We start from the raw sequence: 23710 nt of genomic DNA on the forward strand, positions 1-23710 counted from the left end.
TGCCCAGAACTGGTGCACCAGTATTCCAAGTGTGGTCTGACCAAGGCAGAGTGAAACCCACTGTAAATTTATTGTTTTTCTAAAGTAAATGTTTTACTGTGTATGTTCTACCTTTGTCCTTTCTCTTTAAGAAAATTTAAATTTAAAAAATGGAGATGTGATGGGGGTACAAACCGGATACAAAGAGATGAAGACCAATGGCCTACAAACGTATTGCCTGTCACTTTAAAAATGAAACTTTCAAATGGAATGACCAACTCTCCATAACACACATTCATAGAATAAAAGGAGTAGATTGCACAATACATAAAAACACCACAAGAGATAACCTGAATAATAAAGAAGATTGCCCAAATCAGATAGCTCATGCAGCAGAGCATAAGACTCTTAATCTCAGGGTTGTGGGTTCAAGACCCAGGTTGGGCAAAAAGATTCCTGCACTGCAGGGGCTGGACTAGATGACCCTCATGGTCCCTTCCAGCTAAACAATTCTATGATCAGTTGCACCTGGAGATGGAGGATGTAAACTGAACTCAATTACTGAATAAATAGCAAGCCTCTGTGGTCAGACTAGTTACTTGAGCTACCTAGATCCATGTATTCGCCTCAAAACTCTCTGTAATGCACTAGCGCTTTACTTAAAGCCAATGATATGTGATGGAAAATTGTCTGTTGCTTCATTCTTCACAGAAAAATTGCTTTTCATAAGCTAATTATTAACAATGAATGACTGTCATTTGTAAATAAATCCTGGCAGTTTCAATTTTTAAAATTTTATTACCATATCTAAAGATCTGGCGCATAGAAGATGGAGCAAGCTCGTTTTCTCCTGCTCCGGAGGGTAAGACCAAAATCAATGGCTTCAAGTTATAAGAAAGGAGATTCCGACTTAACATCTGGAAGAGCTTTCTGACAGTAAGAGCTGTTTGACAGTGGAATGGTCACCTTCGGGAGGTGGTGGACTCTCATTCCTTGGAGGTTTTTAAGCAGAGGAGCCTGCTCACCAGTGTTGTCGACGAGCAGCAGCCGCTCCATCGGCTGTCACCGCAGAGCTCCCAGGCGGCGTGCACCACGCACTGAGGCCCATCGTCCGAGGCCAGGTCAGTGGGCAGGCTACGCATGCGGAGCGCCAGGCAGCAGCGCTGAGCTGGGCGCCAAGCTCTGGCTAAAGCCTCGCAAAGCACCTGTCACAATGCCCATGGTGCAGCCCAGACCCGCTGCCCACCCGTCAGCCTCTCCGCCCATGGCCGTGCCAGGTTTACCTCAGCGCATGGACAACAAGGAACTTCCTGCAGCCAATCTGAAACCGCACCAGCCTCACCTCCTGCCCAGAGGCGTCCGTGGCTTTGGATTGGCTGCAAGAGCCAAACCGAAGCCATGCCAGTGTTGCGGAAGTCAGTCCACGCGCGGCGAGGTGCCTGCGGCTTATTTTCAAGGAAATGCCATGCTGGTTTAGCTCAGGGCAGGGACTGACCGAGCAGGCGGCAGGGTCTGGGGACCGGATTTACGAGCCTGGTGGGCCGCATCCAGCCCCCGGGCCGTAGTTTGTCGACCCCTACTCTATGGCATGCAAACTAAACATTTTCTGTTGTAAGTTAACTTTTCTGAAGTGAATTAACCTAATTTGCACAGAGAAATTGTCCAGTTCAACATTTTCTGGAAAACACAAATCACTGCTTATAGCAGACTGTGCTTTTGAATTGTGTGGATGAATTTGGGGAGAGACTGCAGGTGTGTGGAATGGTGGAAGGCTGTGGCAAGTTGGACAGTATAGCCTTCAGCTATTCTCTTAATCACAAGATCATTTTACTCAATTTTATCTTATAATTATAAGCTCCTTTTCCTAGCTGTCATTTGCTGTTCCTATTTTTAGGGTTTTATTGCAGATTTCTTTTGGGGTCTGTGTGTTTATTTTAGTGTAGTTTATAAAGAAGGAGGGGGGGAGAAAGTGAGCCGCCTTGAGGACTTCACACCAGAAGACAATATAACTTTCCCTAAATAAAGAAGAAGAAAATTCTTGATACATTACAATAGCTTAACCCTTTAATTCCTATTGCAAATGGAATTTTAAAATGCACAAACATAGAACAGCAAATGAAAAATACCCTAAAATTCCTGGTACTCTGAACACTTGTAGAGAATTCTCTGGTTTACTTTAGCAAAAGACCAAAGATGTATACTTCTCATATTTTTTGTGGACCTCTGATTATTTAAATTCCGCCACTACCTTTATAAACAACAGGAAGACAGGGATGTCCAAAACAAGCTGAATCAAAGAGTCACAAAAAGCCTAAACTCCAATTCCAAAGGATCACTAATACTGGAGAATGCACAAAGACACACATTAATGTTGCCTAAACCTTTGAAAGATGTTTCAAACTGATGAAACAGCCCAAATTACACACACAGAACACCACTCTGTAATATACATCAGTGTAATGGAAACTTTCTGCTGGGGGGGCAAAGTCTTTGACAACCCACTCTCCCCACAGCTAACAAAACTCCATTCATTTTAAGAGGAATTTGACCATCCAGTTGCATAATGCCTCAGGCATTATTTATCCCACATTCCATAATTAATGTTGAATGACAAAATTTAGAGGGAGTAATAGGGCATGTAATAATATTTAGAGAGAGAGAGAGATGATTACCAAACTTCCTCCAGCCAGGAACCAGAAACCAAGGTTCCACATGTGGTTCTCTGAGGGCCTCTACTGGCCAACGGCAGAATCACATCCCACTTCAGTAATCGAGAAAGACCATCTCCCATGGTAACATGAGGAGGGAAGCATGTGACTCTAGATTCCCTCTCTGCTCCATCTCCACATGGCAATCTGCAGGAGAGGGGGCAGGATTAAACTCTAAGCAAGATGCCCCAGGGTTTCACCTCCAATTTTGGGTTGTTTGTTGTCCCCTCTCCCCAGTACAAGATCCCATGCCTCATGACTGAGGCTGCTGTTGGGCTGTGGCCTTTCCCACTTCATTGTGGATTTTCTGGATTCTTCCCCCAAGAAGACATTGAAGTCCAGCTGACTGTTTGATTTTGGCTGCTAGAGCCGGAAAAAGGGGAGGAGGTAGCGGGGCAGCGGAAGCAAGAGAATTAAAGTGAAGGATTTTTATTTGTTGATTTCTTTTCTTTTCAGAAGGTGAATATAATAGCAGGGAAGAGAGCAATTCAGAAGCTATGAGTGAGACAAGGGAAAAATCAGACCGTAAAGAGAATGAATAGCAAGCTGTCTGTTTGGGATGCAGGAAATGAAATCAGGGAAACACAGAGAGGAAGAGGAGGAGGAACTTCCCAGCTGCTCATGGGGACTTCCTGCCTGGGCGGCTCTAAGAGGCTGCGCAGCCCTTGCTGGCCAGGAAAACAAGGCCTCCATACCTGGTTTCCTCGGGAAATACATATGGAGTACTCCTGCTGTTCTGAGAAGATTCGTTGTCTTCGTTGTTTTCTTGGCTGGAAGGCAGGTGGGCAGAGCGGTTCTGTTGGCTCTCCCACTGATGGGCAATATTGCTAATGGTTAATCGTTTCTTTTCCTGAAATGAGATATAAATATACAGTTTGAGAAAAGAGTTTGCTAAAGTAAAACAAAACGGCATTCTGGAAACTAAGATCAAAGAAATGGAATTACAGCAATCAGAAAATTATGTTGATTTCAGTTGGCTATCTGTTTGCTCTCAACACCGATTATTCCATCGGTGGCTTTTAACTAAGATAGACCCCCTACAATCAGAGGCTGCTAGACCCTCAATGACAGTTGCTGGGTAGTTTGTGGGCTCCCCATAAGCCTGTGAGAAGTAGGATGCCATGGCCTGTTCCAGAGAGGCTCTTGTGTTCTTATGGGTAAGACAGTAGGAAGCATGGGCAGACTAGATCAAATACTCTATAGCAGGAGTTCCCAGTTGGCCAAGTTCTGTGGAACCCGTTTTTCAAAAGCCAAGCCATGGACCCCCTACATTTTCAAATGTTGATATCTCTGTGATAATTTCTGTTATGTGACTGGTTCCGCCATACCCTCCAACATGTCCCAGAGCAAAGCCAGGCCGCGTCTTCCAGGCCATGCTCCCGCATGAGTCACACAACCTGCACAAGAGCATGGAACCCAAAAACAGGATGTCCCATGCCTTTGACGGGTATGTGCCTGGGTGGGTTATGCGGCCTTCCAAGAGGGAACATAGGAACACTTTATAGGAACATAGGAAGCTGCCTTATATGGAGTCAGATCACTGGTCCATCGAGCTCAGTGCTGGAAGTACCTCTCCAGGATTTCAGACAGGATTCTCTCCCAGCCCAACCTAGAGATGCAGTGGATTGAACCTGGGACCTTCTGCAAGAAGAGCAGGTGCTTTACCACTGATCATTCTTCCCCTGCGATGGAGGATGCCATGTGGTTTGTTTCCAGCAGGGAAGGAGCAGCCATAACAAGGAGACACAGCTACCAGGGGGGTGGGATAAGTGAAGGGAGGGAAGGGCCCGGTTCTCTTCCATTTGCATCACACGAAGGCCACCGCTTGGTACCTTCAGTAAGGTCTGCTTGTGGCTTTCACGCCTCTTCTCTTCCTCTTTTCGTAAGGCAACAGATGCCATGCGCCTTTCTTCTTCCTGGGTTAAAATAAAACAGAACACTTTGTGGTGAGACTCACGGCGGTACTAGTCAAACTTTGCAAGGAGTCAGTCCATAGCAGGGTAGGGGATCTAAAGGTAACAGGGAAGTCATACTAGATTTTGTAAAAACACTGAAGTCATGAACAAGCTTTCAAGTTCCACAGAACAGTGTGTCCAGCTGCTAAGCAAAAAACAAAGAAACAAACCCAAAGTATCCCTACTGGGTAGACTGTGTAATTCAATTAAAAGAAGTCCAAGCATTCCCATATTTTCCAAGTAACAAAGCAATGCTCACAATGAAATCAAATATTAAAAGGTTCTTAATGACAATAATAAAAATATGTATACCCTGCCCATCTGACTGGATTGCCCCAGCCACTCTGGGCAGCTTCCAGAATATATAAAAACATAATAAAACATTAAACATTAAAAACTTCCCTATACATGGCTGCCTTCAGATGCCTTCTAAAGGTTGTATAGTTACTTATCTCCTTGACAACTGATAGGAGGGCATTCCACTGGGAGGGTGCCACTATCTCACTACATAGTGAGGGAACCACCAGAAGGCCCTTGGAGCTGGGCCTCCGTGTCCAGACTGAGCGATGGGGGTGGAGACGCTCCTTCAGGGATACTGGGCCAAGACCGTTTAGGGCTTTAAATGTCAGCGCCAATGCTTTGAACGGTGCTAAGAAATGTATTGGGAGCCAGCAAAGATCCTTTAGGACCAGTGTTATATGGTCTAGGCAGCCAATCCCAGTCACCAGTCTAGCTGCTGCATTCTGGATTAGTTGTAGTTTCCAGGTCATCTTCAAAGGTAGCCCCACGCAGAGCGCATTGCAGTAGTCCAAGCAAGAGATAACTAGAGCATGCACCACTCTCGCAAGACAGTGCGCAGGCAGGTAGGGTCTTAGCCTGCGTACCAGATGGAGCTGGTAGACAGCTGCCCTGGATATAGAACTGACCTGTCCCTCCATGGGCAGCTGTGAGTCCCAAATGACTCCCAGGCTGCGCACCTGGTCCTTCAGTGGCACAGTTACCCCATTCAGGACCAGAGAGTCCCCCACACTTGCCTGCCCCGTGTCCCCCAGAAACAGTACTTCTGTCTTGTCAGGATGCAACCTCAATCCACTGACTGCAACCCAACTTCCAACAGCCTCCAGACGCTCACACAGGATGTTTACTGCCTTAACAGGTTCAGATTTAAATGAAAGGTAGAATCATAGAATCATAGAGTTGGAAGAGACCACAAGGGCCATCGAGTCCAACCCCCTGCCAAGCAGGAAACACCATCAGAGCACTCCTGACATATGGTTGTCAAGCCTCTGCTTAAAGGCCTCCAAAGAAGGAGACTCCACCACACTCCTTGGCAGCAAATTCCACTGTCGAACAGCTCTTACTGTCAGGAAGTTCTTCCTAATGTTTAGATGGAATCTTCTTTCTTGCAGTTTGGATCCATTGCTCCGTGTCCGCTTCTCTGGAGCAGCAGAAAACAACCTTTCTCCCTCCTCAATGTGACATCCTTTTATATATTTGAACATGGCTATCATATCACCCCTTAACCTCCTCTTCTCCAGGCTAAACATGCCCAGCTCCCTTAGCCGTTCCTCATAAGGCATTGTTTCCAGGCCTTTGACCATTTTGGTTGCCCTCCTCCGGACACGTTCCAGTTTGTCAGTGTCCTTCTTGAACTGTGGTGCCCAGAACTGGACACAGTACTCCAGGTGAGGTCTGACCAGAGCAGAATACAGTGGCACTATTACTTCCCTTGATCTAGATGCTATACTCCTATTGATGCAGCCCAGAATTGCATTGGCTTTTTTAGCTGCCGCGTCACACTGTTGGCTCATGTCAAGTTTGTGGTCAACCAAGACTCCTAGATCCTTTTCACATGTACTGCTCTCAAGCCAGGTGTCACCCATCTTGTATTTGTGCCTCTCATTTTTTTTGCCCAAGTGCAATACTTTACATTTCTCCCTGTTAAAATTCATCTTGTTTGTTTTGGCCCAGTTCTCTAATCTGTCAAGGTCATTTTGAAGTGTGATCCTGTCCTCTGGGGTGTTAGCCACCCCTCCCAGTTTGGTGTCATCTGCAAATTTGATCAGGATGCCCTTGAGTCCATCATCCAAGTCGTTGATAAAGATGTTGAATAAGACCGGGCCCAAGACAGAACCCTGTGGCACCCCACTAGTCACTCTTCTCCAGGATGAAGAGGAACCATTGATGAGCACCCTTTGGGTTCGGTCAGTCAGCCAGTTACAAATCCACTGAGTGGTAGCATAGTCAAGACCGCATTTTACCAGCTTCTTTACAAGAATATCATGGGGCAGAGCTGGGTATCATCCGTATACAGATGAACACCCAGCCCAAACCCCCTGATGATCTCTCTCAGAGGCTTCATATAGATGTTAAAAAGCAGGGGGCGGCAGGACAGAGTTCTGAGGCACCCCACGTAAGAGCCGAGGGGTCTGAAGACTCATCCCGCAACACCACTTTCTGGACACAGCCCAGGAGGAAGGAGCAGAACCACGGCATAACATTGCCCCCAGCTGGCTTCCCCAGAAGAATACCATGGTCAATGGTATCAAAAGCCACGGTATCAAAAGAACTGAGAGATCCAGCAGAACTAGGAAACAGCTTTTCCCTCTGTTCCTCGTCTACCAAGATCATCGACCATCTTCCATTATTGGAAAAACTGACACAAAAATTGGAAGTAGCAAGAGGCCAAAAGAAACCTGACAATTTTAATGCAGTCTGGTGTGACAGTTATGGTAGAACAGTACTAATAGTTTACAGCACAGTTGTGCGTGCATGAAGGGCATATTTCAATTTTCCACCTTCCCCCTCCCTATAAATTTTTATAAATTCTAATTGTTATTGATACAAAATACCTTTTACTTACGGTCACCAATCTAAGCATTAGACAATACTATACATAATTTCATATCTGTAATAATTGTAAGTTTTGGTATATACACTTTGACACAACTTTGTTAATACATTCAGAAATATATATATCTCAATGCAACCATGAATGAATAAAAATTATGTTACCATAAAATATACTAAAAGGTTCTCCAATGCAAGTATCTTGTGACTCTTAATTTTAGATTTATTTTATTCATTTATATACATCTTGGATGTTTAATAAAAAGCCTCAAAATATATTTTTATTAAGAGAAAGTTCTAGAAAGAAGAAAATCTGTATGGCCGGATAGACCCTGCATATTAAATGCAATGAGAGTATTCAGCAGGTGGTTTGTTTAAAAAAGAAAATCCTTGCTGTCAGATTTATTCAGGACATACCTATTCTGACATTTTCATTCTATTTATTTATTTGCAGAAGTTGTAAGGATGCCTGTTGAGAGATGGTAATTATAGTAATGTTGGCATTTCCAACATTTTTAACTAAGCTGTTAAATAGGCTGCTAAAAGAGCCATTGGTTCAAAGTAAAGCCTGTTTAGCTGCATCATACCTTTGGGATGGAGGAATTGTTTGGTGCAAGGTTCATACAAACATCTTTGGAGGGAATGTAAGACAGCTACTAAGTTTCAGAGTCATTTCTTTCACTGTAAAGTTGAACTGGACCTATTATTTCTCTTCTGGGGAGCAAATAAAGCCATCCTCTCCAAATGGTTAATGATCCATCTTCTCACAGCTGAGCAAATGGAGATAACCTTTCTCTGGAAAAGTGATCAACAATCTGCCCCTCCAAAGGTGGTATGACAGGAAGCTTTCTCTGTCAAACTTACCCAATGATGTAGCCTAACCCAAAGTGAAATAAGAAGTGATGGGTTCTAGGAAGACTAGTTCCTTCCTCTTATATTAATTCCAGTCCAGGAGAACAGGCTGTCTCTCTCTCTTAATGCCTTAATGGTGAGGTGTTTATATTCTTGACATATTCTTGACATATTCTTGACAAGGGAGTTTTTCTTTCATTCGTTTGTCTCTTTCTGTGGGGGCTATTTGTATTCTTGTGTCTTTATGCAGTACAATAAGCTCACAATTTAAACAGGGATTGGGTTCAATGGCGGGTGGGATTGCCAACACCATTTCCCCCAGAACTCAGCCCCTTTCTATTTTTTTATATTTATATATTTATATTTTTTGTCATATGTGTTAAGCTGAATGAGCACAAGTTAAATGTGTATAAGTTGTGGGTTTACTGTACACAAAGGCTGGTTTCAAAAACAGCTTACCATGCAATTGGGACTGCTGCTTGTGCTCATTTATAATATCTGTATGTTTTATGTTGGCTTTCTACTTCAGAGTGGCTTTCAACAAAAATACCAGTAAAATTAAAATGCTGAATATAAAATGCAAACTTAACAACAGTGAAGAGAAGATGCATCTTAACTAAAGTTCCCAGTGCTTATTTATGGGAAGGGGATTCCATAATTTGGGAGGGGGAGACCGCTCTCTCCAGCTCTACCTGCCTAAATTCTGAAAGAGCCAATACCCAGAGAAGAGCCTCAAAGAATGATCTTATGGAATGGGAAACTCATACTGACACAGACAGTCCTTCTGCTGTCTTATCCCAAACATAAATTCAATGAGTGTAGACCTCACTCCTTATGGGGTTGTCAATAAGACAAACCAGAGGAGATTGCTAAGCATTTTGTATATAGAAAATAGTAAAAATATTCTTAGTAACTGTAGTAAGTTTTTTAAAAATAATAAAAAACACAAAACCTGCTGGCACTGTGAATAGTCTGGTTAAATAAAACTCCTTGCTTATTTCAAGGTTTAACCCATCACAGAGTTTTCCCCACAGAGTTTCTCTTACTGTGATCTTCTTCATATCCAGCTGTCGGAGCTGCATCATATGGTGGAGAACAGTATGCTTGTAAAATGCCTCTTGCGCTATCGGGTTGCCATCTAGGGTGATGTCTGAAAGGGATGCAGAATCGGCAAGGCACAAGATGTCATCAAAACTAGGTGAAAAGAAAAAGGAATGGAACACAAGTCACGGATCTCAAACATACAATCATCAATTTCTATGACTATTAACCTTAAAATAACCATTATTGATATCATTCCACTAATTAAAAGTAAGCAGTAACAATACTATTCCCCCCATCAAATAGAGAAAGGTGAATTTTTGCAATAACTGGTCAAGGTTTTTTGACATATTTGGTTTTATGTGACTTTCAAACTTAATGGGATGTTTCAGTTAACTTTCACAATATTCACTGGTTTTCTGTTGTAAAGGTTTGAAATGTGTGAATTGGGTTATATCCAGATCTGCTCCTGAGGGATGTCATATCAGTTACATCTATCACTGTCATGGTTTCAATCACTCAAATGTTTATCATGGCTGAGTGACCAATAAACAAAGCACCAATGCAGTTGGGAATGAAATATGCTCAGAAGAGGGCTGGCTGTTTCAGTTGCCCTTTTTTAAAAAAAGGAAATATATCAAAAAGTTTACATGTTTCCTCTGCACCTCTGCTTCTTTCTCCTGGACCCGCAAGCTTGTCTTTCCCATTCTCCCAATGTCAAATTTGCCCAACAACACCAATGCAGCGGCGGGGGGGGGGGGGGGCGGGGGTAGCATAGGGCTCTCCCATGCAATAGGATCCTGAACTGAACAAAATACAAAGTCCCAACAGTGAACGAGCGCAACTAAAGGCAGGGGCTCAGATAATGGCAGGAGGGTGCAATGGCCAAAGAGATACGTATGTGAGACCACTGGTTCAGAGGGGATTTAACTGCAAACCTTCTGGCCTGTTTGCTGGTCCCACTGTGGCAAGGGAGGGGGACACACCCTCAGGCATGCAGGAATGGCGGCTGTTGCTGATGATTTAAGCGGGAACCCAGAGGTCCTCCAGGTGCAGTGGCTCAGGGGATGAGGCCTAATGCCAAATGGTAAATTGGGGATGAAGTCCATTATTTACTGCTCCCGGGCATCAAATTCCAGTGCAAATCCTCTATCTAATTTCCCCAAACAGATGGCCAGCTGGCAGAGACAAAAATAAGGTATTTAAAACACACATCAGTTTTTAGTTATAGGTTTCTATCTGTTTTTAGTTTATTGTTGATTTTAATTTTCTTGAACTTTTAAAATTATTGTCAGTTCTTTTTACTGATGATTTTATTATTTTTTTGAAAACCGCTTTGAGGGTTGTTGTTTTTACAATCAGTGTGTAAAATTTATGAAATATATAGAAGTAACAGTAGAAATGACCTTCAGTTACTTTTATCAATAATTTATATTAATTGTTGTTGTTGCTGAAATTTGTATGCTGCCCTTCATCTGCCCATCTCAGGGCGGTTCACAACATAAAAATACAATAGCTCTTTAGAAGAAGCAACTTTTCTGGATCTCTCTCAGCTACACAAAATATAAATGCTTTTTTCTCCTCTGTTGTGCTAGATTAACTTTTGCAGAGAAATAAAATATTAATCTAATATAAATGAATACACTTGACCTTAAAAGCTAGGGTTGAGTGTATTAAACACCTGCTACATCTTCCCTGAGGGATCCTAGACCTTCCCGTGATTTCCCCCCATAGTGGAGAGAGGGCTGTGACCCCACTCTTGCCTCTGCCCCCTTCCTCTTCATGCTGATGGGGGAGGAGCCCCCCAGCTCACTTTCTGTTCTTTTTCTACTGCCTCAGTAGGGATTACCTCTTTCACCTGCACCTTCCTTTCCCCTTCTGACACTGTTCTAGCAGCAGCCTGGCTGGCCTCCCGGCCCGGCTTCACCAGGTGAGCAGGAAGAGGCAGGGCTGCCCTCGCAAGGTACCCACGGCTGGGGCAGAGGGCAGTCACCCCTCGTTGTGCCTTCCCTGGGGTTTCAACTTAAGCAGGTCTGCAACATGTCTTTAAAAATGTCTGACGAAGTGTGCATGCACACGAAAGCTCATACCAAGAACTAACTTAGTTGGTCTTTAAGGTGCTACTGGAAAGGAAAAAAAAAATTTTTTTTTGTTTTAAAAATGCTGCCATTCTTAGTGCATAATCCCTGCTTTAAAAATACTGCTTTATACACAAAAACAATGGCATAAGTGACAGCAATTGTGCAGCCTGAGGTGGAACCTTCACTACTTCAGGTGCTCTCCTGTGGTACATAGGCTCACAAGTAGGAGGAGAAATAACGCATGAAAGCCTAGAGATACAGAGAGATAGAAACAAAGATAAATGGGGGAAATACCAACAGGGAATACTGAAGGAATACAAGAGAGGGCTAGTCACAGAGAAGGAAAGATTCCCTCTTTCTGATGTACACATTTACCTGGACAAACTAACCCAGAAGGAGCATGGCCAGAGGTACAGCTCCTCTTCCCTCATACACACACCCTCAATTATTACATCTCTATTTGAAGTGTCAAGAACTTAAGCTTCTACTTTAAAGAAAAACATAATATTAATGAACCATCACTTTTTATTTAAGCACTAAGAGTGCTAAACATCATGGCTATCTCAAAAATGATTCACCTAGAAAGTACCGTATTTTTCGCTCTATAGGACGCACTTTTTCCCCTCCAAAAATTAAGGGGAAATATGTGTGCGTCCTATGGAGCGAATGCAGGCTCCTTGGCTTCAGCAATAGCAACGCGAAGCCTCCGAAGCACAGAGGGAGTGCTCCCTCCGCGTTCCGGAGGCTTCGGGTTCCTTTCGCTGAAGCCGGGAGAGTCTTGCTCTCCTGGCTTCAGCAGAGAGGGAGAGCTGCACAGCGCCCCTTCAGCGAAGCAGGAGCAGAAATGGAAGGGGTTCCGTTTCTCCTGTTGCTTCGCTGAAGGGGCGCTGAGCAGAGAGGGGGAGAATTTTTTTTTCTTGTTCTCCCCCTCTAAAACAAGGTGCGTCCTATGGTCGGGTGCGTCCTATAGAGCGAAAAATACGGTAAGTTTTGCATGTGACAACAGAATGGCAAGCAAACAGCAAGAACATAACTTGGGTTACTTCCGTGAACAGAGCTGATGAAACAGTTTCCTGTGAGGTGACTACATCCCTGCCTTAGAGCATTTGGAAGAGCTAAACCCTCCTGAGTCCAGCGTGACATCACAGGAGAATGACCCCTCCAACTTCACAGCACAAGAAACAGTTAGCAAACTCAGGAAAGGGCCATTTAAGTTCAGCCCCAGTCTAGACATTGCAGTTTTCTTTTTTCTAATTCACAGTCTCCCTTCCCCAAGTACAGAACTACCACCACCACAGCGGAACTTTGCTTGAGAGAAACTGGGACACTGGAAAAATGATGTTCAGTTACACTGAGCAGAAAATAATTCTCACTGACTGCAGGGTTTACATCCTAAAGGCAGAGCAATATACCTCTGCAGTCTTTCAACTGCTGAGCCCAGCCAAACACTCCCCCCCCTCCAAAAAAGTTAAATCAGGGTAGGATTTATGTATCATTCAAAGTGAAACAATCCAAACCATAAAGGAGGGCGGGGCAGATTAAGCTGGAGTGTTGGTAGATGGCTGTGTTCATGTCTAAATAATGCTGCCAAATCCAATCTATGGAAGGATATGCACTGAATGTGAAGTTTAGGTTCTCAGCACTGTTGCAATACATAAATTCCTAAGTACTGAAAACTCTACCCAGCAAGTGGCACATATCCTTCCACAGTTTAAACTGCAGCCAACAAGCAACACTTTCACAACAAAAGAGTTACCATTTTCACTTATTTCAATTAGTTCACTTCCCCATTCCACTTCTCCAGAACATAAGCACAATAAAACAAACAGCAGTAGTTCCACGTGGTTAAATTCCACTGAGAGCAATTAAAACCCCTTGCCTGCCTCCCCCACCCTCCCAATGTGTGAGTAATTGCTGCAATCCCAGGCTGAATATCCTGCAGTGAGGAATCGCTGCAACACGTAATTGCCTCTGAGAAAGGATGTTAGACATACTAAATTGTGATCAAGGGGGAAGTGCATCCAGGAAAGAATACATTCGCTAATTTTGAAAACAGGCTTAATTAAATGCTGCAGCCAAAATTATATAAAAACAGAATAAAGGAGGGGGTGGGGAGAATAAGATTCAGAAAATGCAGCTCTTATTTTAAAAAAAGGTGTTTTACTCCTGATTTCATAACTAGGTTGAAGCGTAGCATAGAAAGGAACAACCTGCATCTTAGTAACTAAAAAAAGGATGCTGAATGACCTGCACAAATGGAAGCCTGTAACTTCAATTAAAGAGACATCAGTTTACATGACAGTCTGGAGCAAATATAACAGGCTGTATAATCTAAACCCAGTTAGGGCATTTTTAAAATAATGCGAATAATAGTGATTCACAAACTAATTCAGATTAACATTGACTCTGCAGTATCAATATCCGGGCTTTCTACTTAAGTATGGTAATGACATATTTTAAAACAGAAGAGAAACATTTCTTCTCTGTGCACTTAGAAAAAAAGATTAAATGTTTTGCTAAATTTTGGGTTCATAGTTGTTCTCTTTCTCCATATACTGTATCATTTGTCTACCAGTCAGACAAAAGTAGCCACTGGCAAATATTTAATTTTAAATGGACAGTGGTAATAAGTGAGGCACTGAGAGAGCAAACGGATTCTCTCCCCGCCCACCAGCAGTTTCTGCTTACCGAGATATATTGTTAAAGCTGAGGAAGAGACGTTGGAGGCAGGGCAAAGTATCCACATCTTTCTAGAACGAGAGAGAGAGAGAAAACACCAAATTCAGCATCTGAAGGGCAGCATGCTCTACACGCTCTTGCTTCTCTGGAGGATGAAACATGCCTACTGCAATTTACTGTAACCTTGCTGCAGTGCCAACTGATGTCGAACACGCGGCTCCATCCCTCTGTGGTGCATAGGTCCTCTTGGAAAATAAGCTGGACTGCTTGCAACAGAAAGTGTTGAGCAAAAGAGAGGGGAGACGCCAGCGGCAGTAGATGCTGGCCTCTTTTTGAGCAGGCTTCTCAAAAATGGAACTGAGGTGCTGACTCAGGGTTTCAGCTGCAGGGGAAAGCAGACCGCTATGAAACGGCAAGCAAAATAAAATCCAATTTTGTAGTCATGCTGTTGTCTAAAGCATCAAAGTGCTAACTCATGCATGCAGCTGTCCAACCAGCAGCAAGCAATACTGAAATGTGCTCTGCAGACATTTCCCTGCTTCCTCAAGTAGCTTAACGAGTTGGAGTCCCACCACAGACAACACAGAAATGCACTCCAGATCTCACAAAATGGTTATCAGTTTGTAATGCACAGCCTTTGTGGGAACACAGGGAAGGTATATATTATTATTATTATTACAGTGGTACCTCGGGTTACATACACTTCAGGTTACATACGCTTCAGGTTACAGACTCTGCTAACCCAGAAATATTACCTCGGGTTAAGAACTTTGCTTCAGGATGAGAACAGAAATCGTGCTCCAGCGGCGTGGCGGCAGCAGGAGGCCCCATTAGCTAAAGTGGTGCTTCAGGTCAAGAACAGTTTCAGGTTAAGAACAGACCTCCAGAATGAATTAAGTACTTAACCCAAGGTACCACTGTATTATTATTATTACTATTAACAACAACAACAACAACAACAACAACAATATCACTTTAACAATCCATCCAATTCTTCCATGAGTCAGAGACGTTTATTTTTGCCATTGCCACCACCAAACTGATGAGTTCAGTGGGTGAAGCAACTCTCCAACTTGCAATGAGTGGATACAAATACACCAAGATAATGTTGATAATGATAACGATGATTTATTAAATTTCTATACCACCCTTCATTCAAGGATCACAGGGCAGTTTACAATATAAAAACACAAAAATGTATAACATAGTAACATACAAAAACAATAACCAAGGGGTCTCCTTGGCTTTCAGGAGTGGGACAAATATGTGGGCCAGTCCATGGTGTTTCTCACCCACATCACGATAGGCAAGATTGTTGATTTTCTGGAACACACAAAAACCCCTTCCCTACACAATGTGAAAAGCAAGACTCATTTTGTCATGCAGATGTTTCATTCTCACCACCACAAGGTCTATGCTCAAGATAACAAGGATTAGTTGCTTCTTAAACAATTGTCCTGAGCGCACAGTCTAGATGGCTAATGTAGCAAAAGGTAGATTCTAACAGACAATGCAGCAATTTCAATCTATTTATACCCCCAACTCTCTAGCTGGATAAACTCCCAGAGTGTCTTACAAATAAAAAAAGTTCTTGCCCTCAGGCTTATAATCTAAAAAGCTGTGATATTAAAGGGAAAAGGGTCAAAGAGGGGAAGAAGAAAACGGGCAAACTCTAATACCAAATTCTTAATGTTATAAGATCCTCAGGACCAGCTTAGAACACTGTAGTGTAGAAGAAAAACAAACACTGCCAGCAAGGAGAAAACTATCACAACAATGAATGGCCTGGACAATTTTGTCCCTCTCTGATGTGCTGATTTTCTACTCAAATGGACTTCATGGACCACATCTCTCCATATGAACCAATCCAGACCCTGCAATCATCATCTGAGACCCTTCTTCATGTGCCTCCTCCGTGAGAGGTACAGAGGGTGGCAACAAAAGAGCAGGCCTTTTCTGTGGTGGCTCCCCACTTGTGGAATGCTCTCCCCAGGGAGGCTTGCCTGGAGCCTTTGCTACATATCTTTAGGCGCCAGGCGAAAACATTCCTCTTCTCCCAGGTCTTTGGCTAATTAAACAATTTTTTAACTATTGGGGGGGGGGTTTCTCTCTCTCTCGCCTTTCCCTGCTGTCCAACTCAGACCACCACCCCTTTTCTCTGAGCCATGCTCTTCTGCAATCCTCCTTTCCCAAAACCTCTTCCTTTCCTTGGTGTATGGATATCTAACCTCTGCTCCTCTTCCTTGCCTAGAACCTTCAGCTTTCCCTCTTCTTACTCAAGAACAATACAGTTCAGACAACGGCCGTCAGACACCTTCTGTCTGCCCTGACTTTCCATGACCTTAAGATTCCAAGGCTTACAGCAATTCAAACATCCCTTAGGTATATCACTTTATAGATCTCCTGCAAAGTATGTATTCATAGGCTCTCTATTCAACTGAAGACTCTACATGACAATATACATTGATACCCAAAAAAAAACCCACCAAAAGAAACTGAATTTTTTTGAATCAAATTTGTTTTAAAATTCCAAAAGCAATATAGTTCATTCAAATTATAGCATTTTTTTCTAGAGCAAATGGATTCAGTTCACTTACCACAATTCTGATCTGATTATATCTAAGATTAAGTTCCGTCAGTGAATCTAGTCCGTTCAGGTTTTCAATGTATGTTAAGCAATTCCGGGCAAGATTCAGCACTCTGAGGTCACTTAAATGGTGGAGATTTTCTATGATAGCAATCTGTAAAAGAGAAGATGAGGAAGAATGAGGATTGTATCAGTTGAGCCCAACCCTTCTTTCCCCCCGCTAAGAATGACACCATTAAACAAGCAGCTTCTCTTCTAAGCCTGAACTGTGCCTCCGGATCTTATGGAGGTAAAAAAGTGAAATGTTTATGGTCACACCCCTATGCACACTTACATGGGAGTAAGCTCCACTAAGCACTGTAGGACTTACTTCCAAGCAACCATGCAAAGGATAAGTTAATTGTAGAGCACCAACTACTTAAGAAGCAAATAACTGAAATAATAGGGTTAGCAAGCAGTACAGCTGACATCACACAGAAATGGAGAACAGGAACAAGTGGCTAAGAATGAAGACTGGAACTCTCCAAAGATGGCTTCTTGCTAGGAGTCCCTGCAGTGCCTCCTTTCAAAAGAGCAGAAGCATTTATCAGAACAGCAGAAATCTGGGATTCATGAAGAATTCATAGAGATGTTATTTATGAACTTCTTCTGTCAGTGTTAATGGAATTCCTTCCTATCACAGCTTTCCTTCTTTCCTTTTTAAAACACACACAAACTATCTATAGATCTACACACAGACACACACACATATATGGTTTTATAAAATTATGTTAACTAAAGTAGGAACAAAGCATTAGATGAAACAGAGCTCAAATATTACAGTACGGTTTGAGCACACACAAGATTAAGCATGATTTTCTTAGCTTATCCTTCTTACTCATCCTTCCCCAACAACTAATACTCAGGATACTCCCCTCTGTACACATGAATTCCTTTTAGTAAAAAGCACCATGAATGTTAATCCCTTTTGAAGCTATCTAAGCCAGTGACCATCAATACAGTTTAAGACAGCAAATTCCATAAATTAATTATGTATTGTGTGAAGAGGGATCTTCTTCTCTCTACCCTGATCCTACTAGAAATCAACTTCTTTGGCCGGCCTTGTTGTATGATGACACAAGAGAAATCTAATCTTTCCCTATTGTTTTGAATAAATTGATGGGCAGTTTTGCATGTTTTGGTGGGCTGCCATTTCTGCCAGGCCCAGGGTTCACTGCTGCTCCCAATACTTCCTGGGGAGGGCTCTTGAGCAAGACACCTTCCATGCTTCGCCTTCACCCTGTCCCTCAGCAAGTGAGCCTGCTTGTTGCAACAGGTCCAGGAGGGAACTCTTCTCCATCAGCCTCCTATGGGCCCTTAGCAGGTGCTCAACTCTGCTGATCCTTGATGCCAGCCCTGTACATGAACTGACTAACACTTTTTGGTAGTCAGGTGGGTTCTGTTGCAATTTTAATGGCAGACTCTAATCATAAGGTCACAGAAAATATAGCCATGTTCCTCACCATAGCCATCAAAACCAGGTTAGTTACTAAATGGAAAAAGCGGTCAATCAAAATTTTATGTATTTTAAACTATTTCTGACTGTTCACACATTTTATTATTTTAAAAGGCACAATTTGTGTGCACATATATGCATTTTCTCTCTGCTGTGGTTGTCTTGATAACATATGTTTGCTGTTCAATGTCTGTAGACCAAATAACCAAAATGACTGATTTAACTGATTCATTTAGTGGATCACAACAATCTTGGCTAAAAAGCACAGAACTGTACAAATATAATGAATCAACATGATAACATTATTAATATGTCACCTACAGGAGAGATCAGTTATTTCATTTATTTGATTCCACTAAATAATCGTTTCTCAAAAAATAACTTGAAGTGATTCCATAGTGAAAATATCAATAAAGGTAATTACAAAAATTCCCTATGTCAAACCAATTTTATATGTCAGAACAGTTTCAAATCCAATACAGTTGCAGATTAGATAGATTTTCCCCTTACAAGGCTTGTTGAAAAGGGAGGGTCTTTGATAGGCACAGAAAACAGAGATGGCACCTGAAGAGTAATGGAAGGATACTTCGAGGAGAATGTGCCACCACACTAAAGGCCTAGATTCTACAAGGTCGGATGGACGTCCTAATAAGATGGTATCTGATTTTGTAAACATTAGGTGTGCTCCCCCAACCCACTGGATGTCTTTTTCGAAATAAAAAGCCCCCAAACACTTTAACTCTTCAATATAGTGAAGGAGCAGGTGGTTATCTAGTCATCTGACAGCCCTAACGAAATGAATGATACACTAGACTCCACAGGCTGATGGCATAATTAACTCAATGTAAGATTCTGAAAAACTATGCAAAGTTAAGTTCCTTCAATTTAGCAAGTCTCATGAAAACAAAGGAGAGATGCAAAGCAGCACTACACCTAAAAAGCCAGCAACAGGTACCCCATGGTACAAACTGAAAAAGCATTTATCACATTATACCTGATTTCCATGAAGGTCCAAGACATCAAGGCTTACAAGGTTATCCAGGTTTGATATTCTCCTTATTCTGAAACATTCAAGCATTCAAGAAGTATTTTTATTTCAAGGAGGGGAAATTTATTCCCATTTGACCCCTGCCCAGGCTTTAATCTGCTATGGGCTTCTGTCCAGCATAACCAACCACCTGAGGATCTAATCCCAAGCAGAATGCCAGTGCATCCCAGAACCTCCAGCATACACAGGTCCCCAATGTGAAGGCAAGGACAGTGGGATTCAACCACAGATCTACCCCTGCTGCTAACGTAAATGGTAAAGCCAACATGCTGAACAGAGGCAGAAAAAAAGGGAAGGCCTCCATACACCAGCTTGAAATTGTATGGATTCTGGAAGTGGAGTGCTTAGCAAGAAGGTGGATACAGGACAAGATGCAACAGCAAACTTGGGAAAACAGCAGCTTCTGAGACTTCTTGCAGTATTAAGCACTCCAATAAAGGAGAGTGAAATTATGAATCTCCTAGCAATCTGTTCCTGACTGGCACCAGGAACTCACCCTCCTCCAATGCAAGGGTGGTTAGAAGTAAATAAAGAAGAAAGCCCCACTTAATTCACAGTTACTTGTGGTTTGTCCCATATTCAGACTTGCATTAATAGCCGCAACTGAACAACCTCCCCTCCGAGTTTGAGGCATCTCGAGTGTGTGGAAGAGGATCTTGCATTTCTCCTCCACTCTCACCCGGTTCCCGGTTGAGACCAGCAGGAGTGGTGAGTAAAGCTTGGAAAGATTCTCAGAGGAAAATGTTGGGATTTGCAGGAGCTGCTCACTCCTAGGGAGGTGGTGTGCCCTTCTGCAGTGCTGGGGGGAGGGAGCCTCACAGAAGGAGGACAATTTCCTCAGGCTCCCCTCACCCAAGACAGGGAAAAGCTGGCATGGCAAAGTTGGGTCTCTTTCAAAGTTAGGACTCTTTCTGAGGTTAGCTCCTGCTCCTAGACCATCCCAGCCCCGATATTCTTAGATAGTACGGAGTCTTTATCATGTATAGTTTGGCTTGCTCTCTAGCATAGTGCAAGCTGGTATAAGATACTCTGTTTTTCTACTTGTTCAATTTTTATGATGTTTTTATATACAGTGGTACCTCGGTTTAAGAACAGCTCTGTTTACGAACTATTCGGTATACGAATTCTGCAAAATCGGAAGTAGTGTTCCGGTTAGCAAACTTTATCTCGGTCTACGAACAGAAGCCGAATGGTAGAAGGGCATCAGCAGCGGGAGGCCTCATTAGGTAAAGCGCGCCTCGGTTTAAGAAGGGCTTTGGTTTAAGAACAGACTTCCAGAACGGATTACGTTTGTAAACCGAAGTACCACTGTATTCTATATGCCACCCAGAGGGATATTAATAGTAATAATCTTACTCTTATTATTTTTTATTATTCAAAGCCAATATGTACATTTATGCCATCAACTGGAAAAAAATTTGCAGAGCTTATTAGGGTCTTGAAATATGCATGCTGTCGATTTCACCATTTTTTAAAAAAATGTATTTTTTTATTAAAGATTTATTGGTTTACAAAAGTATGTGCAACATCTCTTTTTCCAAGTTACATTTTCTACAGATCAGTTTCATTTGTTGAGACATTAGTGTTACATTAGGAAGAAAAGGGGGAAAGAGGTGGGGGGAACGGTAAGTGGGGTGGGGTCAGGTGGCGATGTTTCTGTTTTACTTAATGTATGTGCGGGGTTTTGTGTCAGCGTCGCTTGTGCAGGTTCTCTTTACTATTCACTTGTGTTCCTTTGGTGGTGAGAGGTTGGGGTTTGTGGTTGGCTGTGGTGGTCGTTGTTTCCATGTGTGAGTGGGGTGGCTGGGTGTTTTTGGATCAGGTTAGCCATATTGATTCATATGCTATTGGTGGATTCTTGTCATTGTCTTGTTGGGCTGTATATGTGATAAAAGGGAGCCACACCGGGGTGAAGGCGTCTTCTTCTATTTGTCCCCGTGTCAGTTTCAGTTTATTGGGTAGTTTTTCTCGTAAGGCTGTTTCCCATATTATTTGGTACCATTGGTCCATGCTTACTCCTGACAGGTTTCTCCAGTGTCTGGTTATGATGTTTCTGGCTGCTGAGAGTAGGTGGGTGATGAGTTCTTTGTGATGTGAGCGGGAATTATTGTCTTGGAAGATGTTTAGTAGGACCAGTTCTGGGGTGATTTCTAATACTTGCTTGGTTATTTTACATATTTCTCGTATGGTTGTTGTCCAGAATAGTTGGATTTTGGGGCATTCCACCACATGTGGAGGTATGTGCCTGTGGAGGTGCACCCTCTCCAGCATTTTGATGAGGTTCCTGGGTGTATTAGTGCTAATTTCCTCGGTGTTAGGTACCACCTGTAAGTGAGTTTCAGAGTGAGTTCTTTCCTTTTCGTTGATATGGATTTAATGGGAGGTTTAGACCACATTCTGGTCCACTGAGTGGGGTTAATCTCATAGCCTATGTTGTCTTCCCATTGTTTTTTTATTACGTCTAGGGGGTTTGTGGGATTTTGTAGTAGTATTTTGTATATTGCGGATACCATCCCTTTGCCGTTTCCCTTTGTCGTTAGGAGAAGGTTTTCGAAGGTTGTCAGGGGCCTAGTTGCTGCTGATTTTACTACTGGATTGTTTACAAGGGCATGTAATTGGTGGTGTGTCAGCCAGGGCATTTGGGTGTCTTCTAGTTTGTCTTGTATTTCTTGTGTTGATAAGGGTTTGTTATTTTGATAGAAGTCTGTTAGGCGATATAAGCCTTTGGTTTGCCAGGTTTTTATCTGGAGGTTTTGTGCTGTGTGATGGAATAATGGGTGGTACGCCAGGGGAATTAGTGGGGCTGGGGCTGGGGACAGTTTACCTTTCCATGCTTTAAGCATGGTCTGTGTGCACCTGTTTAGTGTTGTGGGAATTTTCCTCCGTTTGGGAGGAATGGGTATGCTGTGGTGCAGGTATTTTCAATTCGGTCCCTCTCCAGGTGTATTCATTGTTTTGTCTCATCTTCTAGTATATATTGGATTATGTGACGTACTTGGTTGGCATTATAACATGCTTCCATGTTGGGGATTTCCCATCGTCCTTCTGAGGGGAGGTGCAGGTATTTGGGGCTTATTCTTGGTTTTTTGTGTGAGAAAATAAATATGTGTAGGTTTTTCTGCCATTTACGGAGTTGGGCTGGGGGAATCCAGGTTGGGAGGGTTTGGAATAGGTAGGTTAGTTTTGGGAGGGTGATCGTTTTGATCATGGCTATTTTGTCTGAGAGAGTGAAGTTCATGTTGTTCCATCTCTTTAGGTCTTTGTTAATTTGTCGCCACAAGGGGTTGTAGTTGTGGAGCTATAATTTATTGAGGTTTCTGGTTATTTGTACCCCTAGGTATCTGAACTTGGTGTGACAAAGTTTTACCTTGGTGACGTTAGCACAGGCATAGGCCCTCCAGATGTTTTGGGACTACAACTCCCATCATCCCTGACCATGGGTCCTGTCAGCTAGGGATGATGGGATTATGTGACGTATTTGGTTGGCAATATAATATGCTTCTATGTTGGGGATTTCCCATCATCCTTCTGAGGAGGGGAGGTGCAGGTATTTGGGGCCATTTATGGAGTTGGGCTGGGGGAATTCAGGTTGGGAGGGTTTGGAATAGGTAGGTTAGTTTTGGGAGGGTGATCGTTTTGATCATGGCTATTTTGTCTGAGAGAGTGAAGTTCATGTTGTTCCATCTCTTTAGGTCTTTGTTAATTTGTCGCCACAAGAGGTTGTAGTTGTGGAGCTATAATTGATTGAGGTTTCTGGTTATTTGTACCCCTAGGTATCTGAACTTGGTGTGGCAAAGTTTTACCTTGGTGACGTTAGCACAGGCATAGGCAAACTTGGCCCTCCAGATGTTTTGGGACTAGAACTCCCATCATCCCTGACCACGAGTCCTGTTAGCTAGGAATGATGGGAGTTGTAGTCCCAAAACACCTGGAAGGCCAAGTTTGACTATGCCTGCGTTAGCGAGTTCTTTTTGGATGTGAGGAGCGGTGCTGAAGCACATAGCTTCCAACTTTGCAAAATTCACCTGTTGGCCCGACACCATTGCAAATGTAATGAGTTCTCTGATTAGGGAGGTTGCTGTGTTTATGGGGTCTGCAAAGAGATCTACCGTATTTTTCGCTCTATAGGATGCTCTTTTTCCACTCCAAAAATTAAGGGGAAGTGTGCTTGCGTCCTATGGAGCGAATACGGGCTCCTTGGCTTCAGCGATAGCAACGCGAAGCCTCCGAAGCCTGCGCTCCGGAGGCTTCGCGTTGCTTTTGCTGAAGCCAGGAGAGTCTGGTCTTTGAGGCTGGCGATGGGGGAAAGCAGCGCTTCCCCCCACCGCCAGCCCCACAAGCTCGGGGGGCAGCAGGAAGGCATGCGACGCCTTTGCACTGCTCCCTGACCTGGTTTTGAGGCTGGCGGTGGTGGAAAGCAGCACCCACAGGAATT

At 43.1% G+C, this 23710-nt stretch overlaps 1 protein-coding gene across 10 annotated transcripts in view; it reads right to left on the reverse strand.

Annotated features, from left to right (window-relative positions):
- Positions 1-23710, reverse strand: part of LRRC49 (leucine rich repeat containing 49) — a 72555-nt gene that overhangs the window by 27830 nt on the left and 21015 nt on the right. For all 10 annotated transcript variants that reach the window (XM_083586493.1, XM_083586492.1, XM_083586494.1 and 7 more), the window contains 6 exons: positions 19222-19288; positions 16743-16886; positions 14155-14216; positions 9391-9538; positions 4520-4603; positions 3383-3537 (listed from right to left, as the gene is read on the reverse strand). In XM_083586493.1, the coding sequence (XP_083442619.1) occupies positions 3383-3537; positions 4520-4603; positions 9391-9538; positions 14155-14216; positions 16743-16886; positions 19222-19288 (660 nt within the window). The remainder of the gene's footprint in view (positions 1-3382; positions 3538-4519; positions 4604-9390; positions 9539-14154; positions 14217-16742; positions 16887-19221; positions 19289-23710) is intronic.

This window comes from Podarcis filfolensis, assembly GCF_964270895.1.
Source record: "Podarcis filfolensis genome assembly, chromosome: 14".
NCBI lineage: Eukaryota > Metazoa > Chordata > Lepidosauria > Squamata > Lacertidae > Podarcis > Podarcis filfolensis.